Source organism: Anas platyrhynchos, chromosome 3 (assembly GCF_047663525.1).
Source record: "Anas platyrhynchos isolate ZD024472 breed Pekin duck chromosome 3, IASCAAS_PekinDuck_T2T, whole genome shotgun sequence".
Classification (NCBI taxonomy): domain Eukaryota; kingdom Metazoa; phylum Chordata; class Aves; order Anseriformes; family Anatidae; genus Anas; species Anas platyrhynchos.
Window position 1 is genome coordinate 43,523,683 of NC_092589.1, and position 16,939 is coordinate 43,540,621.

The following is a 16,939-nucleotide window of genomic DNA, read 5'->3' on the forward strand; positions in this document are numbered from 1 at the left end:
AGAGGCTCTCCAAGCAATCAGGATGCCGAATCCCTGGGGTGATAGTACCTGAATGCATCAAGCAGCTGTTGTTGAGCAAGGGCATGCTTGCCAGATGCTGACAGAGCACAGCCCCTATTCCATTCTTGGGAATACTTTTGTGGAATGACCACATGAGCTCCTTCATTTGTTCCCAGAGGTTTTGTAATAATACAGGCCCAGTTAGAAGTCCTCTGGCTCCCCAGGTTCAAAGTTGATGATTGTATTCACTGTAGAATAATTTGAAGTTTCATTGATTAAAACTATCTAGCAAAGATGACCTGGAGACATTTTTACCTGTTGAATTAGCTGAGAATGGAACTAATTGTTCTGGCTGCTTCTTCTGTTTGTGATGCATGTGATGACAGCTGCCCTCAAACACTGAGGGTCCCATGAACTCACCAGTTATCGCCTCTTTAGGGCCCATATTTTACAAAGTACTTGGCTTAAGAAAACTGGTAATTACAGTCTCTACTAATAATATAAGGTATTTATTAATACAGGCAATATAGGGAGCACCTAAAAGCATAGCCAGCATTTGGTAGGAATGGAATGTGATATTTGCTTACAAAGTAAAAACTAGATTTAAGAATAGAGTAAGCAAACACATCTTTAATTCCACTAGTTGTGAGGGGTTTAGTGGCAGTTGTTTATTAGGCCTGTGCTTTTCACCACATATAAACACTTGTCGATGTTTAATTTAGCACCTGGGATGAGGACTGATCTCTTAAATTCAGTTTAATACTGTAAGACATTTAACCTTTCAAAAACTAGACATAACAGCAATAGTAACAGCACCAGAAAGGAGTAGTTATTTTACCCTTTTCAAGCTCTGTACAGAGGAATGTGCCTCTCCCTGTTTTGCTTTGAGTACAATGTCTTTTGACTTGACTTCAGAAAAGCATCCACTGACCCAGAGCAGTTACTGTTTTTTTTGCTGTTGAGCATTAAGTGTTAATTCATGTAGAAATCCGTGAAATATGAAGCAGAAGCAGGCCAGTTCATGTCCCGTCCCGCTGGAAATGTCAGCTTGATAGGTCATGTTTTGCACTTAGTGGCTGTCTTGATCGGATAGATGTTTATACTAAGGTTACTTAAGTCATTTAATAATTAGTCATAATGGTATATCCCTGAAGTCCAAGGGGGAACACACGTGAGTATGTGAACAACGCTGGATTTACACACACACAGTACGTTTTCAATTTCAAACATACCCAAATTCTTCTCCCATTTACACTGACACAACAGAACAGGTCTGTTGGTCCTGGCAGATGCTGCTTATTTTTCTTTATATAATCTCTAGCAATAAAGTTCTCAGAGAGATGATGTGTTTCAAATCATGTGGTTTTCTTGCTATTTTTGACTGTGAGAACACAGGATGTACTCTGAAGTGTATTTGCTGATATGTTAAATTTATATGCCATACCACACTTTGCTCCAGAATGAAAGGTAAGTGGTAGCAGAGATGCAGACTCGAATTAGTATGTGAGAGACATGCTTGTTAAGGAACATGTAATGAGCAGATGAGAGCCTGCTGGTAAGTGTTGTGTCTTTGATGCCAGCTAAGGCTTTAACTGAGTGTATCCCTCACCAGAAACTGCAGTACAGTGTCTAGCACCTTCCTCTCCTTTTGAGACCATTTGGAAGCGGACTGAGCCAGCTCTCTCATGGGGTGACACTGAAACCACTGGTGGAAAGGCCATGTGAGATGTATGTGTAGCTTGCATGGCCTTGAAAGATAGTTTCTGTAGAACTTCAGGGGGGAGAGGAAGTTCTGCAACAACCCACAGAGAGTAAATTTTAAGAAGGTCTACATGTCAAGAAAATATAGCTCTTGTATTTTGAGAACTGTGTGGGGAGCACATGTCCACCTCTGGTTTTGATTTGTAGTGCTCTACATGGTTTTCAAACCACATTTATAGCTTTTAAATCCTGAGGGCTCAGGCTGACCATCAAGAGTGCACAGCACAGGCCAGAAATGCAGTCTGCAAAGCAGAAATATTATTGTTGCTGCATTACAACTTCTTTTTGAGTTAATATGACTTTTTCAGAAAGATTTCTTCCATTTTGATCTAAAGGCCTGTGTAATAGGCTAATTGGAGAGCTGCTCTGTCCTCGTGATGTACTGCCACTAGTGCTATTCATTAGAAATGTTTGATCCGGAGTAACTTTTACTCCAGTGGGAAAGAGAACAACCAGTTGCATGTTATTTTTGGCACCTGCTTTCCAAGATAGTTTGCTCTAACCCAGATTTTACAAGTGCTCTGACATACTGTAAAATCTTTGTTTGCATCCTGTATGTTATTTGAAGAAGCAGACTGGGACTTGGATCAATTTGCTTAATATGCCTGATGGAGCAAGAATCTTTAGTGTTGCTTCCTGGTGAGTTTTTATTAAGGCAGAAGCTGTGGTCTGTAGTTTGGCTCAGCTCAGAACCAAATGCCTAGAACATCAGATTGGGCCCTTTTGGCTTTTATAGGTGATAGTAAATAGTAGTAAATAAATGATGTATAGCGCTTTATTTCCTACTGCACATGGATCAATTGGCACATCTAATTTGTTGCCATAGCTCTTTCTATTAGATTTTTGCTAAGCGTGTAGAGCCTTAAATCATACTTCCTCTGCTTGAAGGAAGTCCTTTGTTTCTTCCCCCCACAATAACTGGCAGCATATTCTCTTTTTCTCACTGCCAAGGGACATATTGCCAGCAGAGAGAAGTGGAGGCTATAACAGAAGGAGATGAAGACAATGAAGGCTGCTGCTGTTGTAAACCCGGACACTTGCCTCACTTGTTATCGTGTAATGCAGCCTTTAACCTCCGATGGCTGACATGGGAAATAACACGAACCCAGTACATCCTGGAAGGATATAGCATCATTGATAACAACGCTGCAACAATGCTGCAAGTGTTTGATCTGCGGAGAATACTTATCAGATACTATATAAAGGTAAACTCTTTGGTAAAGTGGACTGTATTCCTATCCTGGAGTGTCTAAAAGCTAGCTTTCTGGCTAGCTTTTAGAAATAGAGTTTGAAGTAGCTGGCTTTGTATTTATTCATTTCCACTACTGGCAGTCAGACTGACTCAATATCAGGTAGGGATAATTAACTCATATCTCCCTTTGCTGCACATGATTCTGGCCAGTTACATGTAGTACAGAAAATCATGGACACTCTTAAGCAGAAATCAAGAAGGAGTGTTAACATCTGCTGATAAAGGCAGAGGAAGCGTTCTTACAAAGCAAAACTTCACTCACAGTTTGTTATTTCTTCTTGATTTCGCCTTTTTACCGTGTTTTTTTTTTTTTTTTTTTTTTTTTTTTTTCTGGGAAATAATGAACAAGCGTAAAGATTTTTGGAGCTCTCTGAAGAGCTGTTTCTCAAATGTACTTTGTTACCAGCATAAAACAGCAGGTAAAAAAGGATTAATGTAAGTATCACAACACATTTGAAGTTAGTGAATTCCACTGATTAAACTTCAATTCATTTATACCACTTCTATATTTGCAGTGTTATTAAGATTACAGTGACCACACAGATACTTATTTGTTATAAAAGCCAAACCCTTTCAACCCAGCAAATGAAGAGATCACTATGCTTTACTGTCTTCTGCTGAAGCAACAAAAGCCAAAGGCTGCTGTTTATGCTGTTGGTACTTCCATTAAGCTAATTACCAAAGCTCCCAACCATTTCTGACATCTCCTCCCTACCTGTGTCTCTGCAATTTTAAAAATCCTGTCAACCTTAAAGAGACACCTCTTGTAAATAAATTAGTCACATTTTTTTTGCAAATGAACCCATGCAGTTAAAACAAGATCATTTCCTCACAAAAGTTCTTTGGTCATGCAGTTGATTACTTTATAAAACATAGACTGGGGTGTCTTAAATAAGTTCAGAGGCAAAACTGTGTGTGAGCATGTTTTTTATTTATTTATTTTATAAGTATATAAGCAAAAACAACAAAAAACACTTCTTTAAACTGAAATTAAAACATTGCTACAGTTGTTTCACTTTGCATTAAAAGGTAACCTAAATTTTAAATTGATGCAAGCTGTTATGATTCAGTTTTTGATAGTGAATGGGTGAATGAGCTTGAAAAACATCCCAGCCTACTCTGGAGTAAAATTGGCAGTTCATTAGTTTAAAGTAACAAAGAGTTGTGCCTTGTAAGCAGGAACTTTTAAAGCGTCTTTAAGTCAACTAAAATGGAGAGGACTTGTGGAAAGTTTGAGGTTATGACATATGAAATATAACTTAACTAAGTGTGCTTTAGAGTTTTGGGTCTGAAGTATCCGAGAAGCTGCCACCATATAAAGTTGCTTTGACAAACTTTTGTCCCATATGTTAATGATGAGGTTAATTCACTTGATCCTGCCTCAAGTGAAAGGGAGGGGGGTTAAATGATCTCCATGCTACTGAGGTATGCTGTGGCTCCACACCCACTGGGTGCAGGTTTTGTAATGTTCACCACCTATGACTTGCAAGATGTGGGAATCTAATCTATTTTGGTTTGATTTCCTCGAGCCAATGTCATTGTACTGCTTTTATGGAACTTCATTCCTAGAAAGGTGCCAGTCCCTTAATCTACTTAATCTACTTAATCTTCTTAGTGAAAGGAGAACAGAGGATCATAATAATCAGTTGGCATCTTTGGTATTAACCTGTGCTGGGGCTCCCTTAAATTCAGGAGAACCCTTCCTCAGAATGACCATCCCAGAAGAAACTTGTAAGGAGATTTTTTTCTTCCTGTTCTTCATGTTAGTAGTTTCTTCCATAATCAGGAGCTTTGATAGGATTTGATAAAATCCTTGTTACAGCTTAGGAAGGTGAGAAGATTATGTTATGTATCAGATAAGCTATCACCCTGTTTGTTTAGTGCTGTTAGAACTTACCTTCGGATAAGTGATACCAGCAACAGAAGTGAGAATTCACTCCTTCCCCAGCTTGCCCTCATCGAGGAATCCTGAGCCGTGAAGACCCTGGGCAATTTTGCTGTGAACATTTTCAAGCTCTGACACTTTCCTTTTAGCAGAGCAGGAAGGTAATTTTATGAAGAACTCCGGTTAATGCAGTGTTCAAGTCAGATAAATCACAAACTCAGAGAAGCCGTAGACTTGAGCTTCAGCAACATCTGCACTTCCATCACACTGAGTGCTTGGAGTGCTTCTAGTTTATTCTTTGTAGCTTACAGTATGGTAAATATTTACCATATCATTTCTGAATTGCCATATAGCTGAGAATGTACTCACACACAAAACATACCCATGAAGAGCTACCAAGAGCAGAACTTAATTAGGTGGCAGAAGTTTTTGCTGTTTCTGTGTCTGATTACCAGTCTGATTATTTTCCCAGCTGAATCTGTTTCTTTGTAAACACAGGTGAGAATAATAAGAAAAGCAAACTGTATTTTGAAGATCAGCAAAGCAAATGTATGCTTTGTTTCAGTTCTCCTATGCTTCATGAATAAGTATTATATTGGTCTTTTAAAGAGTGAGTTGCACTGAGCTTCTTATTCTGTATGTATGTATTTCATTTGCAGTTTCATTGACAGCCTAGAAAAGCCCTTATTTCTCCTTATAAAAGGATTTTTATTCTCCACAAATAAAGTGGGTCAGCTCCTGTAGTCCTCCTGCATATATTTTGAAATCATTTCCTGCCCAACCACTGTGATATTTTTCCCTTGTGCCTCCTCCATCTTTCCAATCTAGTCTTATTTAAACGTCTTCTACTGTTTAAGAAATCTGCATTCGCTGAGTCTTGTGTTTTTCGGCTTCTATTGTTTCTGCGTGACTCTTTAAATGAGCTTATTGTCCTCCACATGCCAAGAAATTAAGGGTCTGTCCCCAGTCTGTATCAGTCTTCCTTGTCTTTTTCCTCTGGAGTTTAATTTCCCTCTTGCCTGTGTATTTTTGTACAGTTAGAAAGATAAATTGTGGATGGCATCTGGAATTTTTAAAGGGCTGGTGGTGCTTCTGTCCTTTTTCTATTTAATCCATCGTATTTTCATTTTATACATTTAATTGCTTATTAATATTTCTGTTGCATGGATGAAGTAGAACCACATCATCTTCAGCCGTTTTCACTTGCCTCTTGTTTGATTTGGAATCCAATTCTAAATGAATGTATTTTATTAAACCGAAACATTATAGTCATGAAACATTATAATGGACTTCCCTGCTGCTGTCACCTTCCTTGACAAGACTGGAACTTCTCCTTAAGTTCCGTGTTCTTTTGCAAATAGTCTTTAAGTTTAGTACTGATAGGTTTCTCTTATTATTACTTTAATGGTTCCAGACCCACTGGTTAGAACTTAAGCTTAGAACTCAGGCACAGATATGAGTCTTGCTGCTTTCTATTTATGTATTCAGTAAAAGAACACCTGCTTAAATGCTCTTCCTCCTTCAGTGCTTTTTAAAAGTAAAGTCAGTCAGATCAGCTACAAGCTTCATAACATTATGTATAATAAATTCTCCATCATTATTTATTGTCCACATTGACAAATAACAAAAATGATAATGTTACTAAATGCAGAAGGAAAAGAACAATTAAAATGGGGTTTCAGGGTTACATTATACACATCTGTCAAATCTCACCTTTGTGGTTAAATCGTGGTGGAAATGTTTTTCTAAAGAATTAGGAAAGCTTTCTCCCCAGATAACAGGACGTTCACACAGAAAAAAGAAACCTATTCTGACCATGTGAGAATCTACTGCTAGTTTTTCAAAATTTCCCTGGACTTTTATCAAAATCACTTTCTTGGTAATAGGCTCTACAAGCCCCACCAGTATTCACAAAGGAATTCCATGTTCTTATTGCAGTCTATTGGTTTGTATTAGTTTTCCTATAAGGCAGCAATGTATTAAAGACATGACTTCTTTTTCTGTTTGCTATTTAGATATCAAGTATTATCATCTAACTAAACAGTTTGGTGCAGCAATGATGCCAAGCAGTAAAAAATAGGAAGAATATGTACCATTATGGGTAGCTAGTGTTGTCCTCTTTGATTTAATCGCGCTATGTAAAATATTTCTGCATGAATCAGAGATTAACTGATGTTTGCACATTTTGTCAACAGAGTATAATATACTTTACAGCAAGCTCTCCCAAAATTTTTGACTGGATAAAGGACGAATCCATCCAAAAGATACTGCAGCCTTATGCAAAGTGGCATTATATTGAACGTGACCTTGCAATGTTTAACATTAACATAGATGAAGATTATGTTCCCTGTCTCCAAGGAATAACAAGAGCTAGTTTCTGCAGTGTTTATCTGGACTGGATTCAGTACTGTGCCAGGAAAAGGGTGGAGGTAAGCTCTCATTTTTTTCAGCAGTAAGTTTTAATTCCTGAGCTAGGAGTTAACTGATGCATGGTTACTCTTTTTCTTCCTCAGGATTAATAGAGGAAAATGTATTTCATTTGAACTGTCAGATATAACTTTTTAAAGGAAAATCTATGTTGCATAGAATGGAAAAAAGCACATTAGATACTACTCTTGTACAAAAAACTGAACCTCAAGCAGCTTCAAAGCTGTCATTGTTGAATACAGAACCAATTCCGTACTGTGCATACTCTCCAACACTGTTAATTTTATCATCTCTAGAAAGTGTGCCTGTAGCAAGTGTTCACAGAAGTGCTGCTGGAGTGGGCTTTCTTCAGGAAGTATCATCAGAGCATTCTTGTTCCTTCAGTGTTGGCAGTGTTTGGGTACCATTGCTAAACATTTGTCCATGTTTGTGCACCCTTTCCAAACATCTGCCTGTGCTTGAATACAGTCCTCAAGCGGTAGGGAAGTGCACAGCAAACTAACTGCTAGTGTAGATCACCCCTGAGAGCACGACATTCAGATGTGAACTACACCAGAAAAACGTGTGAAATGACCTTGCGGCTCTAGAAGGTCAGAGACAGGTTTGCTGCCACACATTCACATGCTTTCAGCTGATAAGATTACTGATGGTCAGCAGTCATTTGGCAAAAATGCCCTACTGTATTTCCGTGGAATACTCAAAATAGCCCAGAGGGGGAATACAGTTGCAGACAAGCATATTCCTCAGTTTTAATTTTCTTATTATTGCTGACAATGGGGAAAAAATGAAAAGCATATCTTTCCTGGCCACCATGCAATGTTACTTGTGCGTTTTTCATTCAGGATCACAAATAGAACATCCCAAGTGCTACCACTGACCTTAGCTGAACAGCGTAACATCACTGAATCTTAATGTTTCTTCACCACTTCAGTTCCTTCTCATGTCTCTGCACCTGAATACAGTTCCACGAGTTCCTCTGCATGCCACTATATTTGGTGTTGTTTTCATTGGACTGTCCTTCGAGCCTTGTCACCAGCTCTTCCTGCTGGGAATGTTTCATCTCTTTCCTTGCTCATCTCCAGGTCTTAGCTCCCAAATTTGGACACACACAGCATCCCAAAGTGCAGTGAAAGTCTCTGCTAAATGACACCTTTTCACCTGTTATATGGCTGTACCTTTCAAATAAAATGGTAGATTTAGGCATGTCCAATAGACTTTAAAATCCTGTAAGTTAGAGATAAAAGAGCAAACTAATGCCTGCACCAGTGCATGTCTGTGTGCACAACAATTCATATATATATTTTTTTACATCTTTTTATTTTTCTTCTTTTTTTTTTTTTATTTATTTTGTAATTCATCAGCTGTGTAGAGATAAAGGTCAACTATGTGATGAGATTTAAAAAAGCTTCAGTGTGTGCCCTGAAAATCAGTATCAGCTACATTCTCCAGTATAACTGGCTTCAGTTTTAGAGTCAAAGGAATCACTGATTGCACGGTCCAAAATAATAATATGTACCCTCCTAAAGATTCACATTCATGGGAGTCTAAGTTTTTCCTCCTGCTTGATAGCAAAGTGTTTGTTTTGTTTTTCAAAAATTTCAGTTAAAAAAAAAAACAAACAACAACACACTCCTAACCTAGTAAATATAAATTAAACATTTTGACTGCTTGTTTAAATGTGAGGTCAGTGTCATCAATAGCATGTAGTTTAGATAGATGTTGGTATTCACTAGAAGTGTTTTCCCCCACAGTTTTCTAAATAGATTGTTCTGAAATGTGTCAGGGTGTCTCACATGCACCTGTTGTCCCATGCAGAGGGGTTTTGCTGCCTCTAATTGCAGTGTCTCTCAGCAATAAATAATCCACTCTGTTTTTGAAAGTCATGTCTGGAGGAAGTAAAAGCAAAACAAACAAATGCAACAAACAGCAGAGATTCCCTCCCTCCCTGCCTTTTGATCTCTCACTACCTGAGATTGAAATGTTCAGTTTCTACTCAGTGGGCAAAATAAGCTGCATTTTGCGGAAAGCTTCTGATTGCAATGATTTTCCTTCTTGTTCTGCTTAATTGCAAAGAGTGTTTGTGTGTACAGATCCATCTACAGACATATTTTATGAATGTTGCTATTTATAGTATTGAAATGCTTATCAAGACCCTATTTGTGTCTAGAATTACATGCTACTCTTAAAACTTTGTAGCACTTGGACAGCGATGAGGATTCTCCACTAGTAACGCTTTCCTTTGCCTTGTGCATACTGGGCCGAAGAGCTTTGGGAACTGCAGCTCACAACATGGCCATCAGGTAAGTTTTGGGAATCCTTTCTCCTCATCATGAAGATCTGTTTGTGTTTTTTTCACTTACTGTAGAATCTCAGCAGAACCTTAGATCAAGGTACCTTTTATGCTGTTCTAGTTGCTCAGCCTGAGTAATTAATTGCATAGATTAGGCATTTTATTAATAAACTTTACTTGTTTTAAAAAAAAAAAAGTCTATCTTCTCATGTAATTTTAGTGGTTTTTTGTTGTTTTGTTTTGTTTTGTTTTTATTGGATGTATTTGAAATCCCTGTATTCACAGTTTAATAGCAATAGAAAAGTTTAGTAAATATAGTCTCTAAGTGACCTTGCTGTATTGGCACAAAATTATGAATAAAGCTAGCTAGCCTTCTATCAGCAAATCCTTAGGGACAATTTGTCTTATTAACAAGTAAACAAAGGCAGCATGTGTGAATTTGAATGCACTTTATGTTATAAACCAGACCTTTAAACATTCACTCTAGCTTTATTATCCTTTGAGACGTTTGTAATGTCTATTTTCACATCTTTTTTCAGTCAGTCATGCAAAATGTTCATGACCCACATGGCTATTTCTTGGTGTGCTGCTCCTTTCTGCTTTCTCAAGTGGCTTTTGTCGTCTCTTTTCTGCTTGTTTTTGCATATTCCCTTTCTCTATTAGTTTTATTCTGGGTTGAATTTATTTTCCCTTAATTTCTATATATTCAGATTAGTGAAGTGTTTAGTAAATGTGCCCTATTTTTTGATGATCAAAATTTTCAAGTATGGGGACATGATAGAAAAGTTGATGAGCATTTATGGTCTTTTTACAGAAAAGATTAAAGTGATTTTGATCTGGGCCCACAATAGATATGTCACAGTGATACTAGAAATGCTTCTAAAAATATCACAAAAGCTTCCTAAAACTGTCAACACATTGCATGTACTTTCCACAGGATCTTAAAAATCTTCATTATGACGATTTGGCACTAGTACAGGTACAGTAACAATGGCGCCTATTTTTATTGGCTTACATGGTTAGTAGCTAAGGCAAAGAGATAATATTATCAGAGACTTTCCAAAGCTTGACCTCAAAAGTATGAATGTTGAGGATAGTTATTTGGAAAGACTTTAAGAATTGCAGGAGTCAGCTATATTGAAGTCGTTTTAAAATCTGGAACATAACCAGTGAACCAAATCAGGTTCTGTCTTTTGGGAAGTGGACACTCAAGTATTTAAAAACATCTTTTCTTGCAGAGAAAAAGTCTGTAGAAGGGAAAGAATTGTGGTAGTCATATGCATTGCATAGCTCTATCCCTGTTTTTCTGATTCTATTATATATAATCCTTTATCTTTAATTAAGTCCTGGTTTTCCTTTCTATTAAGAAAGTGCTCCAAGGCAGTATTGAATCATTGTATTTTTAAAATGTACCTTATGTCATAAAAGGGATTAAATGGAAGCTTCTGTTAGAATCTTTTTCAGCACTTCTTCACAAAAGCTTCTCTTAGAGAAGTTTCACTGTGAAAAACTGTGTCATTTACCCACTTGGGTAAGATATCTTCAGTATCTTTCAACTGTCAGAAAGATCTGGAAAAAAAATAGGAATCTGAATAGCACAATTCAAGTTATAAATTGCTATTGCTACAAAACATGACTTGAGCTTGGTGAATGTTGTTTATTTTTGTCTCTGAAGAATTTATATATTTATTTTAATTCACAAGAATACTTCAATATAAATTATTGCCTAGTGAGAAAGGTGGGTACTTTGCCCTCAGACATCAATACCTTTATCAACAAAAATCCCCCAAATTCATCTGAGTACAGGACAGAGAGCAGTTCTTACCATCCTTATACTACTTCACAGAGATCATCGCAGCTTATTTAAACACAAAGAAGCAGTAAGGCAGCCAGACTCTGATAGTTGTACAATTACATGGCATATCAAGGGGGAGGAGACTTTGTCCAAAACATGTAACACCCATAAGGCCAGAAAATGTTTCCGAAGATTAACTTTTGGCAGTGAAGGCAGGTCTCCCTCCTCTTGCTCTGTATTTGATGGAGAGACTCAGTACTTGCAGAGGGTAATTTAGAGCATTATTGCTGGTCCTTGGCCGCAACTCTCAGCTTGCTGCAGGTCTATATTCAGGTCAGATGGGAGAGATGTACTTTGGAGCATCAGAAGTTGGAGGAATCATTTCTTAGGTGATTTTTTTTAACTCCTTTTCCTTTAAAAGGTATCATGACTATTTAGGTTAATCTGGTTGGCACCTAGAAATGACCTTGAACTTTGTCTTAGATTTTCTATTAGTTCTGGCTGTGAAGCACCTGGTCTACAGTGTTGCTAGAGATTTCTTTATGAGTTTGGGATGTAATGGGCAGATAGGTGTTGTAATTTTCTTCCCCAAGTGCTTATTTCCATGAAGAATTTCAGATATGTTCAATGTGAGCAAACAGTCCAAGAATCTGTGATCTGGTGCCCATGTTTTGTTCTCTGGGGTGACTGTGCAGGAAGGAGGAAACTTTGTATGGACAAAGTCTAGCCCTTGCTGTGTCTTGAGGAGTGACAGTCATCCAACTGCTTCACAAAAATAGGAATGCAAAGGTAACGTGCTACATTGAGCCGTGCGCTACAGAATTGAGATTCAAGTTTACATTGTGTATGTAAACTATCAATTTGCACTCATTTACACATGATTTTGTGTAATCTATTAATCAGTAAATGTCACTGTGTAAACCAAGGTTTTAAATGCTCTTATATAATGTATGTAAATAATTATTCAGTGTACCTGTTCATGGAAATGTCAGTAGAAACCCAACATTAACACTAGATTATACTATAAATGCATTCATTAGGAAGGCAGAACATTGCTATGCAAATCACATGCTCTTTTAAACTGTTATTAGGAGACATCCTGCACAAAATGCAATTTGAAGAATGACATGACATTACCATTCATTTATTCAAACGTGAGTGATATGTTTCAGTGTGCATCCATGGGTAAAATACTTAATAATGTTATTCAGCCTCTAGACCTACTAATAAATAAATGTTCAGTGTATGTTTCAAATTTGGAAAAATAGGAAATTCTCTTAATAAAGTGTCTCTCATCAGATACTTCCAGTGGGAGCTGGAGCAGGCAGTGCAGCTTTGTGTGTGCCAGAGCTGAGCAGAGCAGGAGCAGGGGAGAAAAGTTTGACCCTTAGCTCACAACCACAAACATCTAAACTATCCAATTGAAAGGGGCTGCCAGTGAAGATATTTCTTCGAGGTGAGCTAAGATGGACAGGTGATTACTGGCTCACAGGCATGCACATGTCTTTATTGCTGAAATAAATCTACAATTAACATTGGGAAAGGTCTATAAACTGCAGACAGAGGTTTGGGTTTGGAGTACAAAATACACACAGACATACTCACCAGCTCATTAGCCATCATCTGTTTGTACTGTTTGGGGGCTTGTATCAAATGCTTTTCATTCCAGTTGATGGAGCAACGTAAGGAGTGAAGAAGGGGGGAGCATTTGCTTTGGCTCTGTTGCCCTCCCCCAGTCCTTGTGGTGCTGCTTCATCCCCTCCTTGCTGCACATCCCAGAGCTGCAGCATCCCCCACACCTGCATTTTTAGAAACAGCTCGCTGTTGTGATAGCAAGTTTTCAGGTCTTAGCTCAGACCGTTGGAAGTGTTGCCAGAAATAGCAGTTGTGTCTTTTCCTGATTAACATAGTTTCTTTGGCATGTGAATTTACCTTAACTAGTTTTTAAAACACTTGGAAGGAGCCTGCAACTGCAGCAGATGACTAATTGAGCTATGTTCAAACCGGGCCAAGAAAGTAGCAACAACCTCGAGTCAGAGCAGAGATCAAAGCTGTTTGCTCATAGCTTCCTTGTAATCTCATTAGAGTCTTCAGGAGAGAGCATAACAATGAGAGGAATAACAACAGCTGTATTTTATGTGGATTAAGGGCTGTGTGTTACAGGCTTGAGTTAGTGTCACATTATAGGTAGGAAAGCCTTGTCCGAAAGCCTCATTACAATTGGCAGAGGAATAAAAAAAGGGAATGGTTTTGTGAACACAGCAATGTCCTCCAGACCTCTCTGGTGGGAAATACAATACATAAAATAATTGTCTCTCAGCCTCCCACCACCGCTTTGCTCCTTGTAACAGTCACATTTGTTCTTAAAAATGCTGGTTAGAGAACTTATTATGCAGAGGGATGAGAAATGGCTGAGTCTTCCCAAACTGAGCACAGTGGGAGCTGTACGTGCTTCCGTCCGCTCCCTCTGCTGATGCTCAGCTGCAGTTTGCATAGCTGTCCTAGTGCTGGCCTTGCTTTCAGCAGATGCTGCTGTTCACAGCAGCCTGTTTAGCATGTGCTGATGCCTGTAAGACACTTTGATGCGAATGCAAACTCTTTGTCTACTCTGGCGTTCATATTTGGTCTGAAAGCCTCTAATGATGTAAAAACCAGTTCTCTTTCCTGCCTGCTCCTTCCTTCATCCCAGCCAACTTTTCATAGCAAATACGGGCAGTGTTACCTGGGGAAAAACTATACCACTGAGCCATCAGTAGGTGCACGTTTTGGGGTCCTTTTTTTTTCAGTTTCATCCTGGAAAATCTATTTAGGTACAGAAGTGTTTTTTTTTTCCAGGCAGGGATTCATTCATTCACATATGCTGCATGCTGTCTGCTGGGGGGGCGACTGGAAGGACACCTCCTGATTTCTCACCTGCTTCAGGGAGGTGATTTGTGGGTGCATGGGCTGCACCCACCATTTTTTTTTCTTTTCTATCTGGTTTATTCTAGGGCTTTCCTAGCTATTAAGCAGGGTTTGGGTACGTTATCATCTTCCATACTCCAGAGATGATTGATCGAGGGTCAGCAGGGATTCGTTCTTTGAAGACACGTAACAACTCCCATTGAAACCCGTGCTTGAATGTTTTGAAGCTCTGAGTGTACGTGCGTGCCTCTTAAACCTGGGCATGTTTTAATATGCAACTTAGTACTAATAAATGCAAATGAGGTAGGAATTCACAAGAGCTTCCCTGTGCTCCTACTGTTCCCAGCAGTGAGAGAAGCCCTGCCTTACCGAGTGGCCTCAGTCCCACTGATCAGTTGATTTGTATTACACGGTGCTTTTGCAGAGAAAATCAGTATCCAGCTGCTTTTCCAGTAACAACATATATATCCTTCTGTTTTAATTTCTAAACCACGCGACCCACCATGGGCAAAATTAGAATGTTTGAGCTTGAAGGTAGGCCAAGCAGCCTCCTAATCTCTCTCTTCCCTCTCTCTGAAGAGAAGAAAATGTAAAATATTTTTTTCTTTTCCAAAATAATTAAGAAAGCTCAATTAAGTGGAAAGATTATGTATTCTCTGGAGAAAGTGTGGATGGTAATGAAAAACTCTAACATCTTAATGCTTTTTCTCCTCAGAGCCTTTACAATCTAAAAAATCAACTCTTGTAAGAGTGAGTAAAATCTTGGCAGGTAGATGAAACCATGTCCTGTGGGTTTGTAAGAGATGCCTGCTTTTTAACAGATGGTTCTGATTTCTTCAATTTCAAGATGAGTTCTTCAGAACAGTGTTAGGTCTGTGGTCCTCCTATAAACATTACCTAAGTGGCTGCTGCGTAGCTGTGTGGAGCTCACAATTCACGGTGCAGGCTGGAGCTGCAGGCTGACTGGTTCTCTGCACAAAGCCCTCGTGCAACCATTTTCTAGCAGCTGCTCCATTTTGTCCCGTTAACATCTCGCTTCAATCTCAGATCCAGGCAAACCGTCCTCCAAGGTCAGGCAGAACTGGTAACATTTAGTCTCCTATATGAAGAAAGCAGCCCAGCTGTGGTTGCTTTAAGGCTTACTGTTTCGGTCTGAAATGCCAAAGGTTTAATTCATGCTCTCACCTGGTTTGCTGAACAGCTTGTGAAACTCGGGATTCTTTTCAGTACGTCTGGTTTAATGTTTGTCTGGTTTTGAGTTTCATGGCAGAAGTCTCAGATTTGCTAAATGTATATTTTACAGCTGTTATTTTAATTATTATTTTTACCTTGCAAGCAGAACTGCTAACAGTGACAGGGCTGATCAATACCTTTTCAAATGAGGGGGCAGCCTTTGCTGCCTGACTAGGCATTGTCGAGCAGCTGGCACTATGGCAATGCAGCACCCTGCTGCACCCTGTGATCCTCCCATCCTTAGGACTTCTTTTCCAAGTGCCACGATCCTTTCATGGCCAGATGTTTGCAGTGCCAGCGGAAGGAAAAACACCGACCCAAAGGAATGGGTTTTCAGTAGGAACATGCAGCCTTTGCTTTATAACAACCTCAAGAATCCATCGTGTACAGTCCCAGGTCCATGTCCTGGTTCTCCCTGTGGTGGGCAGCTGAATGGGGTCTGGCTTGGTGGTACAGACATGGTTTCTGGGACTGACTGATGCCTTTGTCCTGCAGTTTAGACTCCTTTCTTTATGGCCTCCATGCGCTGTTCAAAGGAGACTTCAGGATAGCAGCGAAAGATGAGTGGGTCTTTGCAGACATGGATCTGCTGCACAAGGTGGTTGCCCCAGCAATCCGAATGTCTCTGAAGCTACATCAGGTAAGGTCTTTATTTTTTTTTTTTTTAATTTTAATTTTTATCTTTTTCTGTTGTGTTTGCTTTCTTATGGAAATAAAGGAAAACTTGGAAACTGTCCAAATTAAAAATGAGAGGGAAGTGGAGTACTTGTTGCCTTATTCTGAGAAACTTCCTTAACCAAAATGGAAAAGCTCAGCATGTATTTATTTTACATTCAGTTGACATGGGGTACCCCCAGCTGTCCATTTGGAACTATTTTTATTGCAGAGCTTGACCCTGCCTTTTTCATTAGAACAAAACTGATGGTCACATCGTGTTTTACTTGCAGAGGTACCATAATGATGGTTTTTAACTTGAAAATAAATAAATTGATCAGTAAGTTTAAAAAATCAATAAATTGATTAGGCTAATTTCACTGTTAATTTATCAGTCCTTTGATGATTGGTGATACATGAAAAACACTTCCATATATTAAAAGTCACAGCTGAGAAGAGCAGTGGGTTGAAGGGTTTAGTGTCACAGCTGTGTTTGATTATGTCATGCTGTTTCTGACCCCATTCTGTTTTCAGTTGTAAAACTCTGGCACACCTCCATTGAAGTCACTCCAGTTTCTTTAGGTCAACCTTTGTATAGCTTGGAATTGATCTTGTTCTTGCTCTGGCATATTATTTAGTCTCATACACTTTGATAATGCATGATATTTATAATTCCTCTGAATGTAACTGAAGTGGAACTGCTCTGATTAATGCAAGAGAATTGGACAAAATGATGTT

At 38.8% G+C, this 16,939-nt stretch overlaps 1 protein-coding gene across 3 annotated transcripts in view; it reads left to right on the forward strand.

The window, feature by feature from the left end:
• PCNX2 (pecanex 2) overlaps positions 1–16,939 on the forward strand; it is a 153,468-nt gene that overhangs the window by 126,239 nt on the left and 10,290 nt on the right. For all 3 annotated transcript variants that reach the window (XM_038176128.2, XM_038176129.2, XM_038176127.2), the window contains 4 exons: positions 2,713–2,966; positions 7,094–7,327; positions 9,522–9,625; positions 16,043–16,187. In XM_038176128.2, coding sequence (XP_038032056.2) covers positions 2,713–2,966; positions 7,094–7,327; positions 9,522–9,625; positions 16,043–16,187 — 737 coding nt within the window. The remainder of the gene's footprint in view (positions 1–2,712; positions 2,967–7,093; positions 7,328–9,521; positions 9,626–16,042; positions 16,188–16,939) is intronic.